Here is a 20,222-nt window from a genome sequence, read left to right as displayed (position 1 = left end):
CAGCTGAATTGAGTTGTTTACCAGTGACTAATAACAGGCTGCTATCATAAAGCAAATGCCGAAAAAAAGACTGATTTAGTCATGGCCTCAGTGATTACCCAGCAAGCAATGTTTCCAGGCAGTCGAATAAACTATTCATTACCCAGCCAAGATATTATCATTGTGATACCCTCCTCTCAGCATTTGAGTTAGCGATTTTAGGCATATAAATAAAACCTCTGGTAGCCATTCACTTAAGACTTTGGACTAAAGATCACTGCATCCTTAGGGCTCATACTCACAAATGTTTTCTTAATGTGTTTACAAACACATGTTTACAAAAATGCATCATATTCGTTTTTTTAAACGTAGATATATGCACTTTTATCAGTTCCAAAGGCAAACAGGGGCCACGTGCAAGAAAATGTTGGGTTTAAAACAATGCAATGCAGGAGAACGCAAATTTGAACACTTCTTAGCACAACCGGGCAGAATATAATAGAATCAATTAGCAAATGCATTTAGGTGCACTCAAACACGCTTCTCAAATGCATGTCTAACGCATAAAAAAATGCTTGTGAGTATGCCCTTAGCAAACAGTGTAGTTTATGTTTGCTCAATAGATGCATGCTTTCAGTGAAACATGAACCAATAACATTTTCCCAGATTGCAAAATAAAAATGTAATTTCTAGTTACAGATCCAGATAAAACTAGGGTACAGGGCAACTGAACATCATTCCACAGCCTTTAGTCTTGGGGACCCTCCTCCTCCTATTTTTCTACAGCAAAATGTGTGCCTTAGGATACAGAGTACTGGTGTGCATATACTTTAGGAGGAAGGGTCACACCGGAGGAATCCCATCTAGGGTTTTAGGGGACACTTGTGGGCAACTAAATCTATCAGAAAAGCAAACATTTTGTTTAAAAAAAACTGAATATCCTACAGACCCCCCCCTCCTCCTCCTCCTCCAGGAGACCGGGTCTTTGACGTAAAAGAAGAAGTTTTCAATCGCCAAATTGGTGTTCATGAGCGAGCCCTTTCTGAAAGCACAAGCATCTGCCACAGGCAGAGTGTTTCCCTTTCATATGAATGGGAGAGGCTGCAAGAGGGGAAGGATGTTTTCACCAGCACAGTTCTGCTTGAGAGCACTACAGCAAAGAAATTGTTGAATATGCCATAGGTCTAGGCCCTGTTTCCGACATACCCCTTTCTGGAACTACTCTAATATAATTAAGACCCTCTGCCTTTTCGTACATTGTCAATATTCTCCTAATAGCTAACTACTTTTTATTTCTTAAGTTTCTATTCAGACCCTCTGCTATTCATCTTCCAGTCTCTCATTCAAACCTCTGCCTGGTAGCTAAGGTAGCTTTTACCCTGGCAACCAGATATCTGTGAAATTCTAAACCGATCTGCTGCTGAACAAAAAGCTAAGCTAACTTCTAAAAGTTCACTGAAAGGTAAACTACCCCTGTAAGTTTTGTTAAATTATTAAGCATTGTGTTAAAATGAATGCAATGCAAGTGAACGGGGGGGTCATAAAAATTTGGAAAAGCTTTTATGCCCTGGAACACAGCAGACTGCCACATAATGAAAGTATTTCCAATGGTGAAACCCCCAGCATTCCTGCAGAAAGAGAGGATGAACAAAAACAGCCCGCAGCTAGAATACCTTCCCTCCACCTGTTATTGGATTTGCTGAATAGTCATCAGAGTCAACCTCACTCCATCTTCATCCATGTAACCCTTTCAGTGCTGACATACATGGCAAGATCTTATGGGTATATAACATGATCATTTCCACTAGAAAATGAAAAGCGCTTTGACTATCATTGCTATAGCTTAATGTAGATAGATGCTGCCTAAGTCCCACCCCCCCCCCCTGTATTTTAAGAAAATTTTAAAGTCCATAGGTTGCTCCAACCTAGTCAGGTAGAATGTAAACATGTCTGCTTTATAAATGAGGAAGGAAAAAAAATCTAAACAGCAATAAACTAGAATTCGGTGTTCCAAATAATTACGAAATATATCTTAATCCTAAAATAATGAATCCTACCCCCTTCAGCCCATCTTTTTTATAATAATCCTGGCCTGGCTCTCCGCCACAGCAGGACAAGACTCCAATCCTGCTTTTTGTTTTTCCACTGGAATTTTGATCACAACAAAGAGATTTGAACATGTCCACAACTAAATGCCAAGGTATGGTGCTAATCATTTACTCAAATGAAAGGAATCTATGTAATATTGTAGGGGGTATGGGCAGAGCAGGGTTGGAGTAGAGGAGATCTGCTCAGGTTTTTGTAGAGTCACCTGTTATCAGGTAAAAGTAGCCTGGGCTCTGAGAACCGATAAAACATTTAAAAAAAACTGGAAAGAAGAATTACAGGTATTTTGTCCACCTCATTTGAAGTCCTTGCTCAAAATGCAGATTCAAAACACCCAAAGATGCTGATTTTACTATCAACTGAATGAAAATGTCACCTCTGCTCATATTATACTATTCCTGTTCCCAGCAATGGGTATAGTAGCCAAGGTGACTATTACTGTTTTCAGCAATGGTCAATAGAATTCCCGTTCTCAGCAATGGGTATAATAGCTGAGGTGACAATTCCTGTTTACAGCAATGGATAAAGCTCAGGTGACAATTTCCCTTCCAAGCAATGGGTCTAGTAGCTAAGGTGACAATTTCCATTCCCAGCAATAGGTACAGTAGCTGAGGTGAGAAAATGTGGTGGGTAAGGTGTAAGGTGCCCCATATAATTATTTGTGCCATGAAGCTAAAATATATCGGAAGAGCAGGGTTTGAGATCAGTTCAGCTAGCCATGGGTCTGAAAAATGATAAGCACTGTGAAGGACTGAACAATACAGATAAGAGTTGAAAATCATCAGGGCGAGTAGATCCTAGTAAATAACTTCTTATATTCACTATATTAACCAATTCTAAAGCCAGTGTTTAGCTGAATTATAAAATTCTTCTGCCACATAAGTTGCTAATTATTTAGCTCCCTGCACCACTGACAGTACAGTGTATTTTAAATCAAGTAAACAAAAAACCTGTGTTGCTGTACAGTGTAGGTACGAGTTAAATGATATAACCTCCTGCTATTTACTACAATGAAGAGACATACTAAGTCACGATACAGCCACCACTGCACAGTGTTTTGCAAAACTCCCACATGCACCACAGTGAAACAGAGCAGTCAAATAAAATGGAGCCACCTAAACACCACAGAGCAAAAGACATAAATAAGAATGTTAAATAAACTAGGGATCTGATCTATTCTAATGATATACTTTACCTATAATGCCAGCTTTATTTAGCAGCAGTAACAGACCTGTTATTAAAAATGCCACTTGCTGTGAGTAATTGTGGGAGCGTGGGCCCAAACTCTACAACAAAACAGAACACGTATGCAAACTCCTGTCTCTAGTTAGGGTGCAGGCACAATATGTATAGTATTTCATTAGGAAGAAGCACATTGGGACCAGATCTCATGAAAACTGTTTTGCATTTGGTTTAAAAAGAAGCTGGACAAAAATGCTACTTTTTTCCACTCATCTGTCTGTTCAGAAATGTCCATATGCACATGAACCATCTGGTATTGACTGTCCACACTGGGAGGGGACTGCCTGGCAGCATGGAATGCTTAAACACAATTTGCCTACCGAAAAGGTCTATTTAGTAAATACCCATATACTTCTCTATATCCTAAATAAAACGTTCACCTTGAAATTAAATTTTATACTCCCAAGCACTCTCTAACCTGAAAAAGTGCTATCTAGCTGATATCAGTTTGCAGTTGGTCTTTTTGTGTGTTTATTGAAGTATTTATCTTTCTACTCTGTCTTGCTCTCATATGAAATGTAAAATACTCATCTGCACCATGTCAGCTGATCATCTGGATCACTGGATGCTATGCTAAACCAACCTCAGGACTTATTTACATCCCAGGTGGCTGAGCACAATAAGTAAAGTTGGTCAAACTGCTCAACCAAATTTGGGCATATATGGCCAGATGTGGGCTTTATTCAGACAGCAGAAAAACATTTTCAAAGGTGGCCAAAAACACACAGAGAAAATGGCATGAAACAAAGTTTCGGATGATAATCTGTTTCTGTATGCCAATGCAAAGTAATATAGATAAGAGGAGAGAACTCTCAGAAAAAATATTAGAAGAATTATGTAAACCCTTTGCACCCTTAGTGCAAAAAAAATAAATATAAAAAGCAAAGAGTACACGTGTGAGAAAACCCTGATGTAGAATTGGAAACTTCATCTGAAATGCACCGCATGGGCCTGTAAATGTTTTTCAGAAGATGAGGAAGTGAAGGGAGCAGCAGACCCTCTTCACTTCCTACTGTGCTTGTGCTCTCTGCATGAACGATCACAACAATGGAAATGAAGACTGCACCATGGGGAGTATTTATTAAAATTGGAGACAAACTTCACTGGTGATGTTGCCCACAGCAACCAATCAGCAATTAGATTTAAATAGTCACCTTCAAGTTAGAAAACAAAAGCAAAGATCTGATTGGTTGCTATAGGCAACATCACTGGTAATGTTTGTGTCCAATATTAATGAATATGCCACAATGTTAGGCCCCTTGTATGCTAGCTGTCCATTTGCATCTTAACACAGAAGAGCATACCTTTAAAAACTGGGACATTTTAGCCCCTCCCTTAGTCTGTCCCTGCAATACAAGTTTATGACCACACAAGTCCACAATCCACCTAAACCTGCTCACTGTCCAATAAGATGCATGAATTTTGGGGTCACTCCTGAGTTCTGAATTGCAGACTTTAAACCTTAAGGGACAGTGAGCAGGATTTGGGGCGGATTGTGGACCTATGTGGGCATATTCCCTATCATTTCTATTAAAAATGACTTATGGATCACTGTTTATTTTTTTATCTGTACTTTCTTCCCCTTTCTGCCACTATAATGAGGATAGTTTGTTTAAACTTAAAGCAAAAAACAAAAAAATAGATATTTCTTATTTAAAACAGTAGGTAAAAAGTATGTTCAGTACAAGCCCTATATATATGAAACCTGTGTTGAACAAGGAGGCATACTGTCCTCTTAAAGCAGGCACCATATACCAAAATACACATACCAAGTAAAAAACTAGAAACTAAATAATACCAAAAACATTTTTTTGCAACAGCTCTTGGAATGTAACAAAATTGCTTTTTTATTATGAAATGTCCAGTCTTAAGTTGTCTAAAGGATGTTACAGAATTAAGGTAAATATGCAGAAAGAACTCTCCTAAACTTTTTTCCTTTCGTCTACTGCAGCGGAGCAGGAAGTCTCTCTAATAAGAAGCCTCCTGCTTTGGAAGCCCAGTGTATTTTGACAGATGCTATGGGGCCCATTATATTTCCCCCATTTACACACAGTAGAGGTGGCCATACACGGTAAGATCCGCTCATCTGGCAAGGTCGCCAAATGGACAGATCTTCTCCTGATATGTTCACCTATGGTGGGCGATATTGGGCTAATTCAATCATTTAGCCCTAGGGCCAAACTATCGAATTAAAGTGGTGGGCATATACGCCATCGGACCGAAGATCATATCAACGAGCTAATGTGATCCCCGATCCAGCTGAAAATCAAACCTGCCCCATCGAGATCTGGACAATTTTAGGCTCTGTCATCTAAAACAAAACAATGGCTGTGAGCTAACAACACCTGGAGGGATCCCTAAAGCTTCTGACTAGAGAACCCTTCCACATAGAGAAATTCTTAAACAACAGCTCATTTGAAGTGCAAAAGTACTCAGAGGAACACTTTTACTTTTATGCCAGCTTTGAAAGATTTCCTTTTCTACTTCAGGGAGCTTTAATTGCTTTATTTTTAGTAGCTTGAAAACACACCACCCTATTGCTCCACCTCCATAGTCTTGAATTCATTAGGACATCCAGTAGGGATGCACCAAATCCACAATGTTGGGATCCATCTGAACCCTGAATCCTTTAGGGAGGATTTGGGCCAATACCAAACTGAATCTGAATCCTAATCTGCATGCAAATTAGGCCACGGAGGGGCTAAAAAAAACCACACGATTTTAAGGAATCTGCACAGTTCAGTCACGTGGGTTAGGCCAGACTCAAATCCTGCTGAAAAAGGCAGAATCTTGGCCTAATCCTGAACCGAATCCTAGATTCAGTGCATCCCTAACTGATTATTATGAAATATATGATCAAGTCTATGGTTTGGGTGCCGCATTCACAGGTTTTAAGTTAAGGCACCCGCCGTAGCCCTGTGTACTATTAAAGGACAAGGAAGGGTAAAATCATTAGGAAGTACTAAGTTGTTAGGCACACGCCAATGATTCTAGTTGCTTACCCCTTACCTGGGCCGGGGTTCATTTTCTTCAAAAAATGCATGAACCTGAGAACTTTCAGAGCCCCACATTTCAATCTTCTTCCTGTCCTCTGGGCATCCCCTTCAGTTTGGCTGGGTTCACGCACAGTACAGAATTTTAAATGAGATTTTTGTACTGCTGAAGAGCCCCAGAAGAACTGCCCAAGGGGAGCCCGGGCAAAGAAAGAAGATGTTGCTGTGCAAACAGTACCCCAGGCTTGGGTATACAAAATGGGCGCTATCTCTGGGCCACTCATTTTGCAAAGCTTGATACAGAAGCCTAATTACTACAACACCTAATTATCGTGAGCCAGGAAAAGATTATGACTCTTCATTTAAATGATATTGCAACAGATTCCCTTCTACGGAAATACACCTCTGTTCATGCTGATATATTATATAAACTTACACTGCTTCTCCCTGGGCTTCAGAAATTTTGTTGCACCCATCCTTATAGAACAGGGAATAGGCTTGCCAGGCCAAATTACTACTGTGACGCCCATTTAATTATATTTTCATTAAAAAAGGACTAATTTTACCCAAAAAGTTTAGTAAAGCAGGATAGTTTGGAGAGAAAATATTTGCTTAATATCCATTTTAAAATCACATTATCATAAAATTTTACTCTCTGCAAACAATAGCTCTCTGGTGTGTGCTATAACAAGTAGTATGATGGGAGCATGGAAGGAACTAGCTCAGAAGCCCCAATATAACAGTGCAACAAAAATATAAAACAAACAGCAGTTATTTTAGCCAAATGCCCTGGCTGGCACATACAGTTTACTGCAGGATTAAAAGCTGTTATAAAAAATCCATTAAACTAAGTAGAAAGTTAATTAAATCTACAAATAGTTCTTATGAATGTACAGTTTTTTTTATATAGAATTTGTATTTATGAATTCCTCTACCTAAACTTATTTTCTGAAGAAAACAACACACTCTGTCACTGACAAACCCCTGCTGTAATTGGCTGATTCCTGCACGTGTCAGCAATTCTGTAATACACTCCTGACAAACGTCATGGCTGTTATATGTAGCAGCCAATAATGTTAAAATACTAGTTAAAGAAACTATTAATATCTCAAAAAAATTGAGCAAAAAATGATAAAAGCTATTTGTGAAAGATAATTATTAAAGGACCAAATAGGTAAAAATGAAATAGTTTCTTGTGCCAATGCTCCTTTTTGGTGAAAAAAGATACTTTACATTAGTGTACCCTTTATTTTGCTTGTTATGTGCACATACAATGAGGAACTGATGGTGTAACCATGGCAAAACAAGAGTTTAACAGCTAAGTGACTTTAAGCTATGTCAGTCAGGTACAGTTTAGTAACTTGGCCCAAAAGCCTTTGGTCAGTGTGTCCAGTTATTAGTTCCAAGGAATACAGCCCAGTATTGCCCATTCACAAGTGCACCAGAAAAGAATACCAAATGATTTAATCTTGCAAGAAAATGACAAGGTGTTATCTAAAAAAAAGTAAATGCGTGAAAATAGCTTTATTTACTTTTTAGGAGGATACATTTTAATCAGCACAATTATAATTATAGCTTAAGTGTACTCATTCTGTATATTCTGGCAAATGCCAGAGGGGCTGCTGTAAGATCCCATAGACAGTCACTATTTATTGGGCCTGTGGGGGCTGTTTGGGCCTCTGTGTACTTGAAATACCAGGGCCTCTTTCGAATCCCAGTCGGGACCTGTAAGGCTTACGCTGGAGAAAAAAACGAGTCATGCACAGAAATCAGACCTTGTAAATAATTGAAACCATTTAGCCGAGTAGCACGTTATAGCCAGGCGCTGATTAAACTGATAAATAGTTTTAACCTTTTCTCTAAAATGGACTTACAGTGAACATGGCAGCCATCTCTTGGAAGCACTCTGAATGTACACTTGGACAGTGTCTGCAGAAACCCAATGCTTTGGTTTCTTACCAATTACAGGCAGCAGCAGCCTCCCCCAACGAGGTCCTTATTAAAGCCACAGAGGAAGTGTGACTGTAGCGAGGGGAACACCTTTTAAAACCAAACCAGCTGCCTGATTAAGATACTGCAACAGATGTACAAAGACAGTTACTTTGCCTGTGCTCTGGGAATACACCACAGTCAGTTGGAGATCCTGAGTATAAATCAAAGCAGCAGGTGTCCTAGAGAAGCATATCTTGCCAACAGCCATGATATAGGGTGAAGAATGGCTTACATTAAGGGCCCACAGTTGTTATACTTTTTGGCTATTATTAAAGCTGCCATCAAATATCATGAAACCCCATACCATGTGTCCCATTACTAAACATGTCCTTCCATTGTGGCATTAAAGTCAGTTTTCCTTTTACATGATCTATCATTTGATAATCAGCCGATACAAACAGGAGGCCATCAAAAAGTATTCTATTCTCACTGGACTGTACATGAATATTTGTAATGGACATACTAGTTTTATTAGTCTTCCTCTAGATGTTATAATCTTCCTCTATGATCCATATAATTGTCAGATTAATGACTCCCTTAGCCTTGTTGAGCTACTGTCAGGTACCAAAGCCTTTTATACATTAGCTTAAAGGAAAAATATACCCCCAAACATAGTAGTCTCTATAAAAATATATTGCATAAAATATTTCATATGTAATACCCTGTTTCATAAAAATATACTTTTTAGTAGTATGTGCTATTGGGTACTCCTAAATAAAAAACTGCCATTTTAAGTGCCATTTACCATTAAGTGCCGCCTCCTGGGATCATAGGATTCACAGTGCACACAAACAAGCCAAGACATACATTCTAGGCCACATCAGCCAATTAATGGACAGAATTTTGCCTTTTGCTCCCACACTTCTTCCTGTTACAGCTAGAGCTGCATTATATCCTGTCAGGTGATCTCTGAAGGATCACAAAGCCCATTACAAAATGGAGGATCAAGGGAGAGGATGTAAAAGGGCAATATTTACTGATATATATATTCCAGTTTGGCAAGGTTCTGTAATAGTTTATATTATGTTAAGAGACCTGTTTGTTGGCTAATGTGCTAGAATGGTACAATCCAACCATAACAAGTTTTATTGATTTGTATATTTTTGATGTTACCAAAACTCACTCACACAACTGCCTAATATCCTTCACCAGTCATTTCTGTGAGTTGTAGTCTAACCATATCTACAGGTTATTAATTGTTGATGTAGACTAAGACAATAATAACAGGTAATATAATAAATGTAGCAAAGTTTGCATAAACTTTGCTAATAATTTGTAGCACCCAATCAGCAAGCAGCACTTACTATTCATCAGACCAAAACACTTGTGTCTATGGACTACTAAAATTGTACAAAATGTGAATCTTTTATTACATGACTCCATAACATTCTGAGCGCTATTAGTTTTCAGTCTTCAGTTTAACAGCTTACCCGCCATTTTTACAGTGCTAAGTTCCAGGGACATAACTTCACTATTAAAATGTACTTTTCTTGGTTTTTCTCTGAACTTTGCCTTGCTGTGTGTTTCCTGGCAACACACAAAGCAGCAAAATTATGGAACAGTGGCAGGAAAGGGGTTGAATCTCTGTCTGGTTTCTGATCACTGACCTTAGTAACCAGGCATTTATTTAAATGAAGTATTAATAGAAATGACATTGAATAGAAAAATATAAAAACAAAACAATATTTAAAATTTAAAAAATCAGATTACTGTTTGGTTGCTATGTCGACTATCCCAATCAACCAGATATATATCAAAAGCTTTATTTTAGACAGAGAAAGAATGGGACTTCTATATGCAAACATGCATAACATTTACTTTTAACCTTCCCTTTTTTGCTCAGTTTGAAGGCTTCCATTCACAAAAGTTCTACTTCTGTTTCCTGTAATGTGGTTGATGCACTTGTAATAACTATCACTATATTAATTGCTTTGTTTCTATTAGGAAGCTGACTCACAGCCATAACACAGGCTGCTGCTTTAAGAACGTGAATTTATGGAAAGGCATTTAATCGCTAAATGTCTGGGAAGATTATAGAGCCCAACGCAGGTATACACACTGGCCCCTAGTGAATGAATAGGAATAAAGGGCTCAGGTTTCACCTATTACTATAGTATGGCGGGGGAGGAAGGTGCCCTCGCGCACGGTGTATTTTCAGCTAATGGAAGCGAACCATCTGCCTACTGAGAGCAGATGGCATCACGTCACATAAATAAATATATTTTTGCTTAATGGTTTTGCAGAAAGGGACACTGAGCGGGTTACCAATCTGATTAAACAATACCGTCTAATTAGGCAGGACAGGATTAATCAGCAGCGTGTTTGTGTGTAATCCCAGATTTGGGAAGGAGGAAGCAACATGTGCCTCTGAAGTCTGGTGAAGATATAGGATATAGGATGGATATCACACAGTGCAGGAAGATGTAGTAAAAATACAGGTGCATGGCTTCAGACAGAACTCTCTTTGGGGTGGTCCAACTGGGGATAACTGCTCTCTCTCCCACACACAATGGGCCTTGCAGAGCAGCAGCTGTATGTAAGAGTGTAAAAGTTAATTACCAACATAAATTTACTGCTTGAGTCTCACTGTACAAAAATGTCTATAGTATCTCTGGGGGGAGTAGTGTCTGGGTAGGGACTGTGTCTGTGGGATAGTAGGGAGAGATGGTGCCTATAGTAGCAGTGGGGAGAATAGCCTCTGGGAAGGGAATGTGGCTGTAGAATATCAGGTATAGTAGGGAGAGATGGTGCCTATAGTAGCAGTGGGAGAATAGCCTCTGGGAAGGGACTGTGGCTGTGGGATAGCAGGTATAGTAGGGAGAGATGGTGCCTATAGTAGCAGTGGGGATAATAGCCTCTAGGAAGGGACTGTGGCTGTGGGATAGCAGGTATAGTAGGGAGAGATGGTGCCTATAGTAGCAGTGGGGATAATAGCCTCTAGGAAGGGACTGTGGCTGTGGGATAGCAGGTATAGTAAGGAGAGATGGTGCCTATAGCTGCAGTGGGGAGAATTGCGCCTGGGAAGGGACTGTGGCTGTGGGATTGCAGGTATAGTAAAAAGAGATGGTGCCTATAGTAGCAGTGGGGAGAATAGCCTCTGGGAAGGGTCTGTGGGATAGCAGGTATAGTAGGCTGAGATGGTGCCTTAAGTAACAGTAGGATAATAGCCTCTGGGAAGGGACTGTGGCTGTGGGATAGCAGGGATAGTAGGGAGAGATGGTGCCTATAGTAGAAGTGGAATAACAGCCTCTGGGAAGGGACTGTGGCTGTGGGATAGCAGGTATAGTAGGGAGAGATGGTACCTATAGTATCAGTGAGATAATAGCCTCTGGGAAGGGACTGTGGTTGTGGGATAGCAGGTATAGTAGGGAGAGATGGTTCCTATAGTAGCAGTGAGATAATAGCCTCTGGGAAGGGACTGTGGCTGTGGGATAGCAGATATAGTAGGGAGAGATGGTGCCTATAGTAGCAGTGGGATAATAGCCTCTGGGAAGGGACTGTGGCTGTGGGATAGCAGGTATAGTAGGGAGAGGTGGTGCCTATAGTAGCAGTGGGGCGATAATAGCCTTTGGGAAGGGACTGTGGCTGTGGGATAGCAGGTATAGTAGGGAGAGATGGTGCCTATAGTAGCAGTGGGGGGATAATAGCCTCTGGGAAGGGACGGTGGCTGTGGGATAGCAGGTATAGTAGGGAGAGATGGTGCCTATAGAAGCAGCGGGGGGATAATAGCCTTTGGGAAGGGACTGTGGCTGTGGGATAGCAGGTATAGTAGGGAGAGATGGTGCCTATAGCAGCAGTGGGATAATAGCCTCTGGGAAGGGACTGTGGCTGTGGGATAGCAGGTATAGTAGGGAGAGATGGTGCCTATAGTAGCAGTGGGGATAATAGTCTCTGGGAAGGGACTGGGGCTGTGGGATAGCAGGTATAGTAGGGAGAGATGGTGCCTATAGTAGCAGTTACAGTTACATAGTTACATAGTTACATAGGGTTGAAAAAAGACCTGTGTCCATCAAGTTCAACCCATCCAAGTAAACCCAGCACACCTAACCCACACCTACCAATCTATATACTCACATACATAAACTATAAATACAACCACTAGTACTAACTGTAGATATTAGTATCACAATAGCCTTGGATATTCTGATTGATCAAGAACTCATCCAGGCCCCTCTTAAAGGCATTAACAGAATCTGCCATTACCACATCACTAGGAAGGGCATTCCATAACCTCACTGCCCTCACCGTGAAAAACCACCTACGCTGCTTCAAATGGAAGCTCCTTTCCTCTAATCTAAAGGGGTGACCTCTGGTGCGTTGATTGTTTTTATGGGAAAAAAGAACATCCCCCAACTGCCTATAATCCCCTCTAATGTACTTGTACAGAGTAATCATGTCCCCTCGCAAGCGCCTCTTTTCCAGAGAAAACAACCCCAACGTCGACAGTCTCACCTCATAGTTTAAATCTTCCATCCCCTTTACCAGTTTAGTTGCACGTCTCTGCACTCTCTCCAGCTCATTAATATCCTTCTTAAGGACTGGAGCCCAAAACTTAAGGACTGGAGCCCAAAACTGCACTGCATACTCAAGGTGAGGCCTTACCAGGGACCTATAAAGGGGCAAAATTATGTTCTCATCCCTTGAGTCAATGCCCTTTTTTTATACAAGACAGCACTTTATTTGCTTTAGTAGCCACAGAATGACACTGCCTGGCATTAGACAACTTGTTATCAACAAAAACCCCTAGATCCTTCTCCATTAAGGATACCCCCAACACACTACCATTCAGTAGATAGTTTGCGTTTATATTATTTCTACCAAAGTGCATAACTTTGCACTTATCAACATTGAACCTCATTTTCCAGTTTGCTGCCCAGTTATCTAATTTTGTCAAATCGCTCTGCAAAGCGGCAGCATCCTGCATGGAACTTATAGTTTTGCACAATTTAGTGTCATCAGCAAAAATAGAAACAGTACTGTCTATGCCCACCTCCAGGTCATTAATAAACAAGTTAAACAGCAAAGGCCCAAGGACTGACCCCTGCGGTACTCCACTAACCACACTGGTCCAATTAGAAAATGTTCCATTTACAACCACTCTTTGTACTCTATCCTTCAGCCAGTTCTCTATCCAATTACAAATATTATGTTCTAGGCCAATATTCCTTAATTTGATCATTAACCTTCTGTGAGGTACTGTATCAAACGCTTTAGCAAAGTCCAAGTAGATGACATCAACTGCCATTCCAGCATCAAGGTTCCTACTCACCTCCTCATAAAAGGCAACTAAATTAGTCTGGCAAGATCTGTTACGCATACAACCATGCTGGCACAAACTAATAGTATTGTGAACTGCAATGTATTCAAGTACCCTATCCCTTATTACCCCTTCCAAAAGTTTTCCTACTACTGATGTCAGACTAACAGGCCTATAGTTTTCAGGCTGAGAACGGGATGAGTGGGGATAATAGTCTCTGGGAAGGGACTGGGGCTGTGGGATAGCATGTATAGTAGGGAGAGATGGTGCCTATCCTAGTGGGATAATAGCCTCTGGGAAGGGATAATGAAAAAACTATGTTTTGTATAACTTTTTTTAGATAAACAGGAAAAGCAGGGCAAAATAGGGCACTATCAAATTATCTGCCTCACAATTACAAAACATGAAGCAGTGTCTTTTTTTGCCTTTTTAACTCAAGAAATAACAAAGTCCACAGATTTTCAATAAAACAATAGGCAATAAGTATTGTAGGGAGTTAACAATGCACTAAGACAGGGGTGGCCAAACTACGGCCCACGGGCCACGTCTGGCCCGTGGTCTTTTTAATCCGGCCCGCCAACTCCTCAAGTCTCATCATGTGAGACTTGGACTGACGAATGGAGATGGCGTAACTCTGCCCGGCCCAGCCCGTCTGTAAAATTTTAAAAGTCAATGTGGCCCCTGAGCCAAAAAGTTTGCCCACCCCTGCACTAACACCATTAAAGTAAGTTTCAGATTAAATCAAATGTAGCTAGGAATAATTTTGAATGATGCCATGGCTATATTAGTCATTTACAGGTAACTAATCCTAGTCTTTTTATATATGTTAAATATAAAAAGTAACAAAGGCTAACTGTCAGACCTGTGGCCCTCCAGCCCTAGTTATGGTATGCAGCTGGGGGGCTGCTGTTTGGACAAGCTTGCCCAAATGTACTTATAACATGTATAGAGTTATCTGTGAATTTGACAGAGATGGGAGATACATGTCACTGTCAGTGCATGGTGAGAATTTTTGCAGACAAGGAAAGTACTGAAAGTGGTGTTATCAGTAGGTGATGACAGGAATATATCTTATGGGAAAATAATGTACCAGGTACAGAATATGTGCCTGCTAATAGTGAATTATGTATAGCTGACAGAAGTGTCAGTAATGTACAGTACACACACATAGGCTAAGCAGACACTTATTTAGTAGCAAATAATACTCTCCTTGCAGCCTCTGAAATTGAGAATAACTGAGCAATTCTATGTTTGTACATGTACTATGAACTCTATAAAGGTGCCTATAGTTACTTCCAATAGCCAAGCAGTATCCTCTTTTGGTTGCTTTAGAAGTCATGATTGCCAAGGGGGTGATTCACATGGTACTAATAGCTGATGCCAATCAGTTCCCTCTGCTTTTGCCTATAGATATTATTAATAGTTCGTGTCTGTAGTTACTCCATAGACGCTAAATATGGCTGAATTATATAATTATACATACATAATTACTATCATTAATTAAACTCTGATGGGTGTATATATACCATGCCTAGCTTTGCTTATCACTATCCTCTCACGGGTTCCCATACACTCTGTCATTAGTTGATACATAAAGTAGCGTGTGGTGAGTGCGCATATCAGTCCCCTCAGTCCTTAGCGCCTAAGTTACTCTGGCAGTGCGGCTGTGGTGCTGCCACATGAGTATTATGGGCAAGGGAATGAGCCCAGGATAGAGTAACCACGCACACACACACACACCAGGACTCATACCAGAGAGAGAGAAGAGACCGGGATGTGAGTAGAACTAAGGAAACTCCAAGAAGTTGTGCAGGTACCAGGGGCACTTACCTGTCTTGAAGTCCATACCCTGTTCCTCGGTGCCATCCATCTCCCCCTGCAGCATCACATATATGATCCCGAACGAGTTTTGGATGCCGAAGATGGAGCCGCTGCACCAGGTGGCCGCCAGCACCACGACCCAGCCGAAGCCTCCTTCGGGCACCCTACCTCTGCCATCTTCCTCTCTCTTCCCTGGCACAGGCACCTCAGCTGGCACTGCAGCCCCTTCCGGGGCTCCCCCGAGCAGGCTGTCCCGCATCCCCTGCTCTTCCCCCGGCGGCAGGTTCTCGTCCTCTTCTGCTTCTTCTTCCATCGTTTGGCTCTCCTCCTCCCCACTGCTCCCTCCCTTGGTCCCCTCCCCGGACCCTCCCATTCCTCCCGCCCCACTCTACCTGCTCGCCTGTTTTTTGGCTGCAGTGTTCCCAAGCAGGCACTTAGCGCTGCGTTTCTAATGCCCCGGATAGCGTGCGGCAGCGCTAAACTAGCCTCAGACACCCAGACAGGGAGCCGCTGACTCCCACACGCTGTAGTGTAAGTGCGCACACTGCTCGCTACTCAGGCACTGCTTCCTGTACAGCCCACATGCCTCTCTGTTACACGTGGGTAATACCCACCTAATGCTGCACCCCCAACCCCCAGCAACCCGCCCGCTATATGGCACCCCCAATATCCTACTCTGTGTACTTACTGCTCCCCTAGTAATGAACCCTCTGCACCCAACCCACCAACAGCATGCACCCTCTGCACCCAACCCACCAACAGCATGCACCCTCTGCACCCAACCCACCAACAGCATGCACCCTCTGCACCCAACCCATCAACAGCATGCTCCCTCTGCACCCAACCCACCAACAGCATGCTCCCTCTGCACCCAACCCACCAACAGCATGCACCCTCAGCACTGCAGCCTACTAACAGCAAGCTCCCTCTGCACCCCAACCCACCAACAGCATGCACCAGCTGCCCCCCAACCCACCAACAGCATGCTCCCTCTGCTCCCCAACCCAACAACATCATGCACCCTCTGCACCCCAACCCACCAACAGCATGCACCCGCTGCACCCCAACCCACCAACAGCATGCTCCCTCTGCACCCCAACCCACCAACAGCATGCACCCGCTGCACCCCAACCCACCAACAGCATGCACCCGCTGCACCCCAACCCACCAACAGCATGCTCCCTCTGCTCCCCAACCCACCAACAGCATGCTCCCTCTGCTCCCCAACCCACCAACAGCATGCTCCCTCTGCTCCCCAACCCACCAACAGCATGCACCCTCTGCACCCCAACCCACCAACAGCATGCACCCCAACCCACCAACAGCATGCACCCGCTGCACCCCAACCCACCAACAGCATGCTCCCTCTGCTCCCCAACCCAACAACATCATGCACCCTCTGCACCCCAACCCACCAACAGCATGCACCCTCTGCACCCCAACCCACCACCATCTGCCCCTGACCAACTTCTGCTGCAATTCATTGCACCCCAGGAAAAAAACACCAGCAGCATGCTTCCACAGCCCCAACCTACAGTAAGAACTTTGTGCACCCTGGCTACCTACAGTATATTTATAGGGACACTGCAATGTGTGGTTTACACAGTGCACCCTAAAACAACTCTACTCATAAACTATCCTATGTACAGCACCCTTGTGAGTCTTTTGGGTCCTGATCAGCCAGCAGCATGGCAGCCATCTTGGCTCTGTTGGATATTAGGGTTGCCCCGCACTACTAAATACTGCATTTCTGGGCACTTGTACCCTGCCCCATAATGGTTGCCACTCTAAGCATACAGTATATATTGTAATAGCACCCTGAGCACTGTGCCTGGCACCCGGAAACCGGAATTCACATTACTAAACCCTGACACCTAAAACCACAGATATTTTATAACCACATAATGATTGGCACACAGCACAGATTATGAACTCCAGCAACACAATGGCTGGCAACCCTGCATGGTAATAACCTCCTACACACACAGTGACTTGTATCCTGCATGTATGGGATATAACTATCTTGCTTGGGGGCATATAACACACCTTTCCATCCCTGCAGTTGCATAACGTGTTCCTGTGGATGGATTTTCCAGTTGTTTTTTCAGTTTAACAACACAACCATGATTATAATATATTCATGTGCAGTGTTTTTTATATATCTTTGCATAATATGCTCCTGTTGGGGGGGGGGGTGGAGTTGTGTATACAATAATTGGGGGTGAAGGGTGACATTTTTATTACAGAAATTATAATTGTGTATGCATATCTTTTGGGGAAGATTATATTTTCTCTGCAGATTAATTTGTGTATGGTGCCTTTTTGTGCCCTGCCTGCTGTGGCACTCCTGTGGCTGGGCAGGTGCACTGTGCCAGTATAGGAACTTGTGCTATGAGCACAGCATTGTTCTGTTTACATTCTGTACAGCAGGGAGGGCTGTCTGCAGCACAACATGCACATGCGGCTCAGACCCAGACTGCACACGTGGGAAGCAGGGGAGGCGCTGTCATTGTGAGTATATCAGCAGCCAGACACTAGTGCACAGCACTGGCGCAGCCTGAACAATTTGTTCTTCTGCACACACAAGAGGGAGGTTACCCAGTTCCAAATAACACGTGCTGATCCCAAGGCAGAGCCAGAAGGTTCCACTCATAATTCCACATTCAAGCCTGATTCTGGCATGATAAGGAGCACATTGTACTACAGAGCGATCGCCAGGGCTTTCTGCAGAGCTGTTCAGTTCTGTGAGCATGAATGATTGTGACTGTGTGATCCCGTCTGGGTATAAAAACATCTCCTTGTGCTTTCTCCTTCTCTAAAATAACCGAGAGTGTACATTTATTTATAAAGGCAACAGTTCTGTGTGCCTGGAAAAGCAGCTTTACAGATTATTTCATATTGATTCCAATAATAAGACGTCTAGGATAGGTTCCAAGGGGAGGTCATAAATACTATCTGCGCAGTTTCCTAAAAAGCAAGCTGTTCTCCTCCTCTGCATGCATCCCTGAATATCAAAAACCACTGCAAGATCAGTGTAGCTTCCCCACTGGCCCAAATAGAACAGGAATTTTGGCATTAATTATAGTATTAGTAGCAAGAATACCCAACACACATAAACTCTAAATGTCAGCATTACTTTTAAGCTTAGGGTGCTGGTTTAATACATGTTTTAATGGTGTTGCTTAATTTAATTTGAATAGGCGGTAAATGCCTCTCAAACAGAGGAACTGGTGATTGCTCAGCATTATTTGGAGGTGCAAGCAAAGTCTGTGAGCTGTGAGCCTATTGGACTGGCCTACCTGTGTAACCCAGGGCCAGACTGGCAGTCTGTGGATTCTGACAAATTTTGGGCCTGTGGGGGACTGTGTGTGGCTGTGTATTGGAAATACCAAGGCCTATTTTAAATCTAATTCTGGTTCTGGTTTTACCCCCATGCATTGCTACAGAATTCAACTTCTCTACTTTATCTGCCAAGCATAGGTACAGTAGCTCCTCACCAGTGTATGTACAAATACAATCACTTGCACAACTGGGGCCAGTAATTCAAATAATGGGTATTAGTTATACTTTGAGACCACTGAGAGCAACATCCAAGGTGTTGGTGAGCCACATGTTACTCCTCTGCCACTGGTTGGGGATCACTGGCCTCAGCGTCTCGGTGGGAGCATTCTCTAGCATGCAGTATTCTACATTTGCATTGCACTGTACAGTGAAGGAGAAAATTGGAAGAAAAAGGAGACCATTTAAGCCATCCATAACCGCACAAAGAAAGAACAGGGTCTAGTGCCTTGTGACACTAAGAGCATTGCATTATGGTTAGCTCATTGCAAGCACTGTATTGTGAACAGCATTTAGCTATTTAAGTGGGCATATACTGCATAATTGAGAAGCAGCTTTGTTCATTGCACCCCCATAACTAATCTATGGTAGGTCCAAGATGCACCCAGTCTCTGATTTAAATATTAAATCTAACATTAGAAATCTGATTCACTACAGCATATGTCTTCATACCGTCGGGGCCACCCTCCCTAGGTAAGCCCCAAACAATGGATGTGGATACCAGCCTAAAAGAAAATTAGGTTGAAAATTGGGAAGAATTCAATTTTTTCCTGTAGCCTAGTTATCAGTTAGGATCTAATAAAATAAATGCCAGACCTTAAAACAAAAGTAAATTCACAGGGCAAAACAAGACATGGAATCATCTGTGGGAATACTTAGGGGCTGATTTACTAAGACACGAATTCGAATCCGAATTGGAAAAATTCCGATTGGAAAACGAACATTTTGCGACTTTTTCGTATTTTTTGTGATTTTTTCGGCGTCCTTACGATCTGCGCGAAAAACGCAAGTTTTTCGTAGCCATTACGACTTGCGCGAAAAAACGCGAGTTTTTCGTAGCCATTCCGAAAGTTGCGCAAAGTCGGGATTATTTCGTAGCGTTAAAACTTGCGCGAAAAGTTGCGCCTTTTTCGTAGCGTTAAAACTTAAAAGGCGCAACGTTTCGCGCAAGTTTTAACTCTACGAAAAAATCGCGACTTTTCGCGCAAGTTTTAACACTACGAAAAAATCGCGACTTTGCGCAACTTTCGGAATGGCTACGAAAAACTCGCGTTTTTTCGCAAAAATCGTATTGGTAACGAAAAAGTCGCGATAATTTCCGAAAAAATTGCAAAATACCGATCATTACGAAAAAAACGCAATCGGACGCATTCGGCCCGTTCGTGGGTTAGTAAATGTGCCCCTTAGTGTCCAGAAAAATGCCCTAAACATCAGTTCCAATACATGTTTCTCTTCTAAAGGTGCTATATATATTGTGGGAAGTTCAGTACTCC

The 20,222-nt window shown here is 42.3% G+C and overlaps 1 protein-coding gene across 1 annotated transcript in view; it reads right to left on the bottom strand.

The window, feature by feature from the left end:
* slc16a2 (solute carrier family 16, member 2 (thyroid hormone transporter)) overlaps window positions 1-15,725 on the bottom strand; it is a 95,793-nt gene extending 80,068 nt beyond the window's left edge. The window contains exon 1 of the mRNA XM_031891160.1: window positions 15,400-15,725. Coding sequence (XP_031747020.1) covers window positions 15,400-15,703 — 304 coding nt within the window. The 5' untranslated portion in view covers window positions 15,704-15,725. The remainder of the gene's footprint in view (window positions 1-15,399) is intronic.
* Window positions 15,726-20,222: the final 4,497 nt, after the last annotated feature.

Source organism: Xenopus tropicalis, chromosome 8, assembly GCF_000004195.4.
Source record: "Xenopus tropicalis strain Nigerian chromosome 8, UCB_Xtro_10.0, whole genome shotgun sequence".
NCBI classification, from domain to species: domain Eukaryota; kingdom Metazoa; phylum Chordata; class Amphibia; order Anura; family Pipidae; genus Xenopus; species Xenopus tropicalis.
Note: the sequence above shows the minus strand (reverse complement) of the source record. Positions and strands in the feature narration are given on the sequence as shown.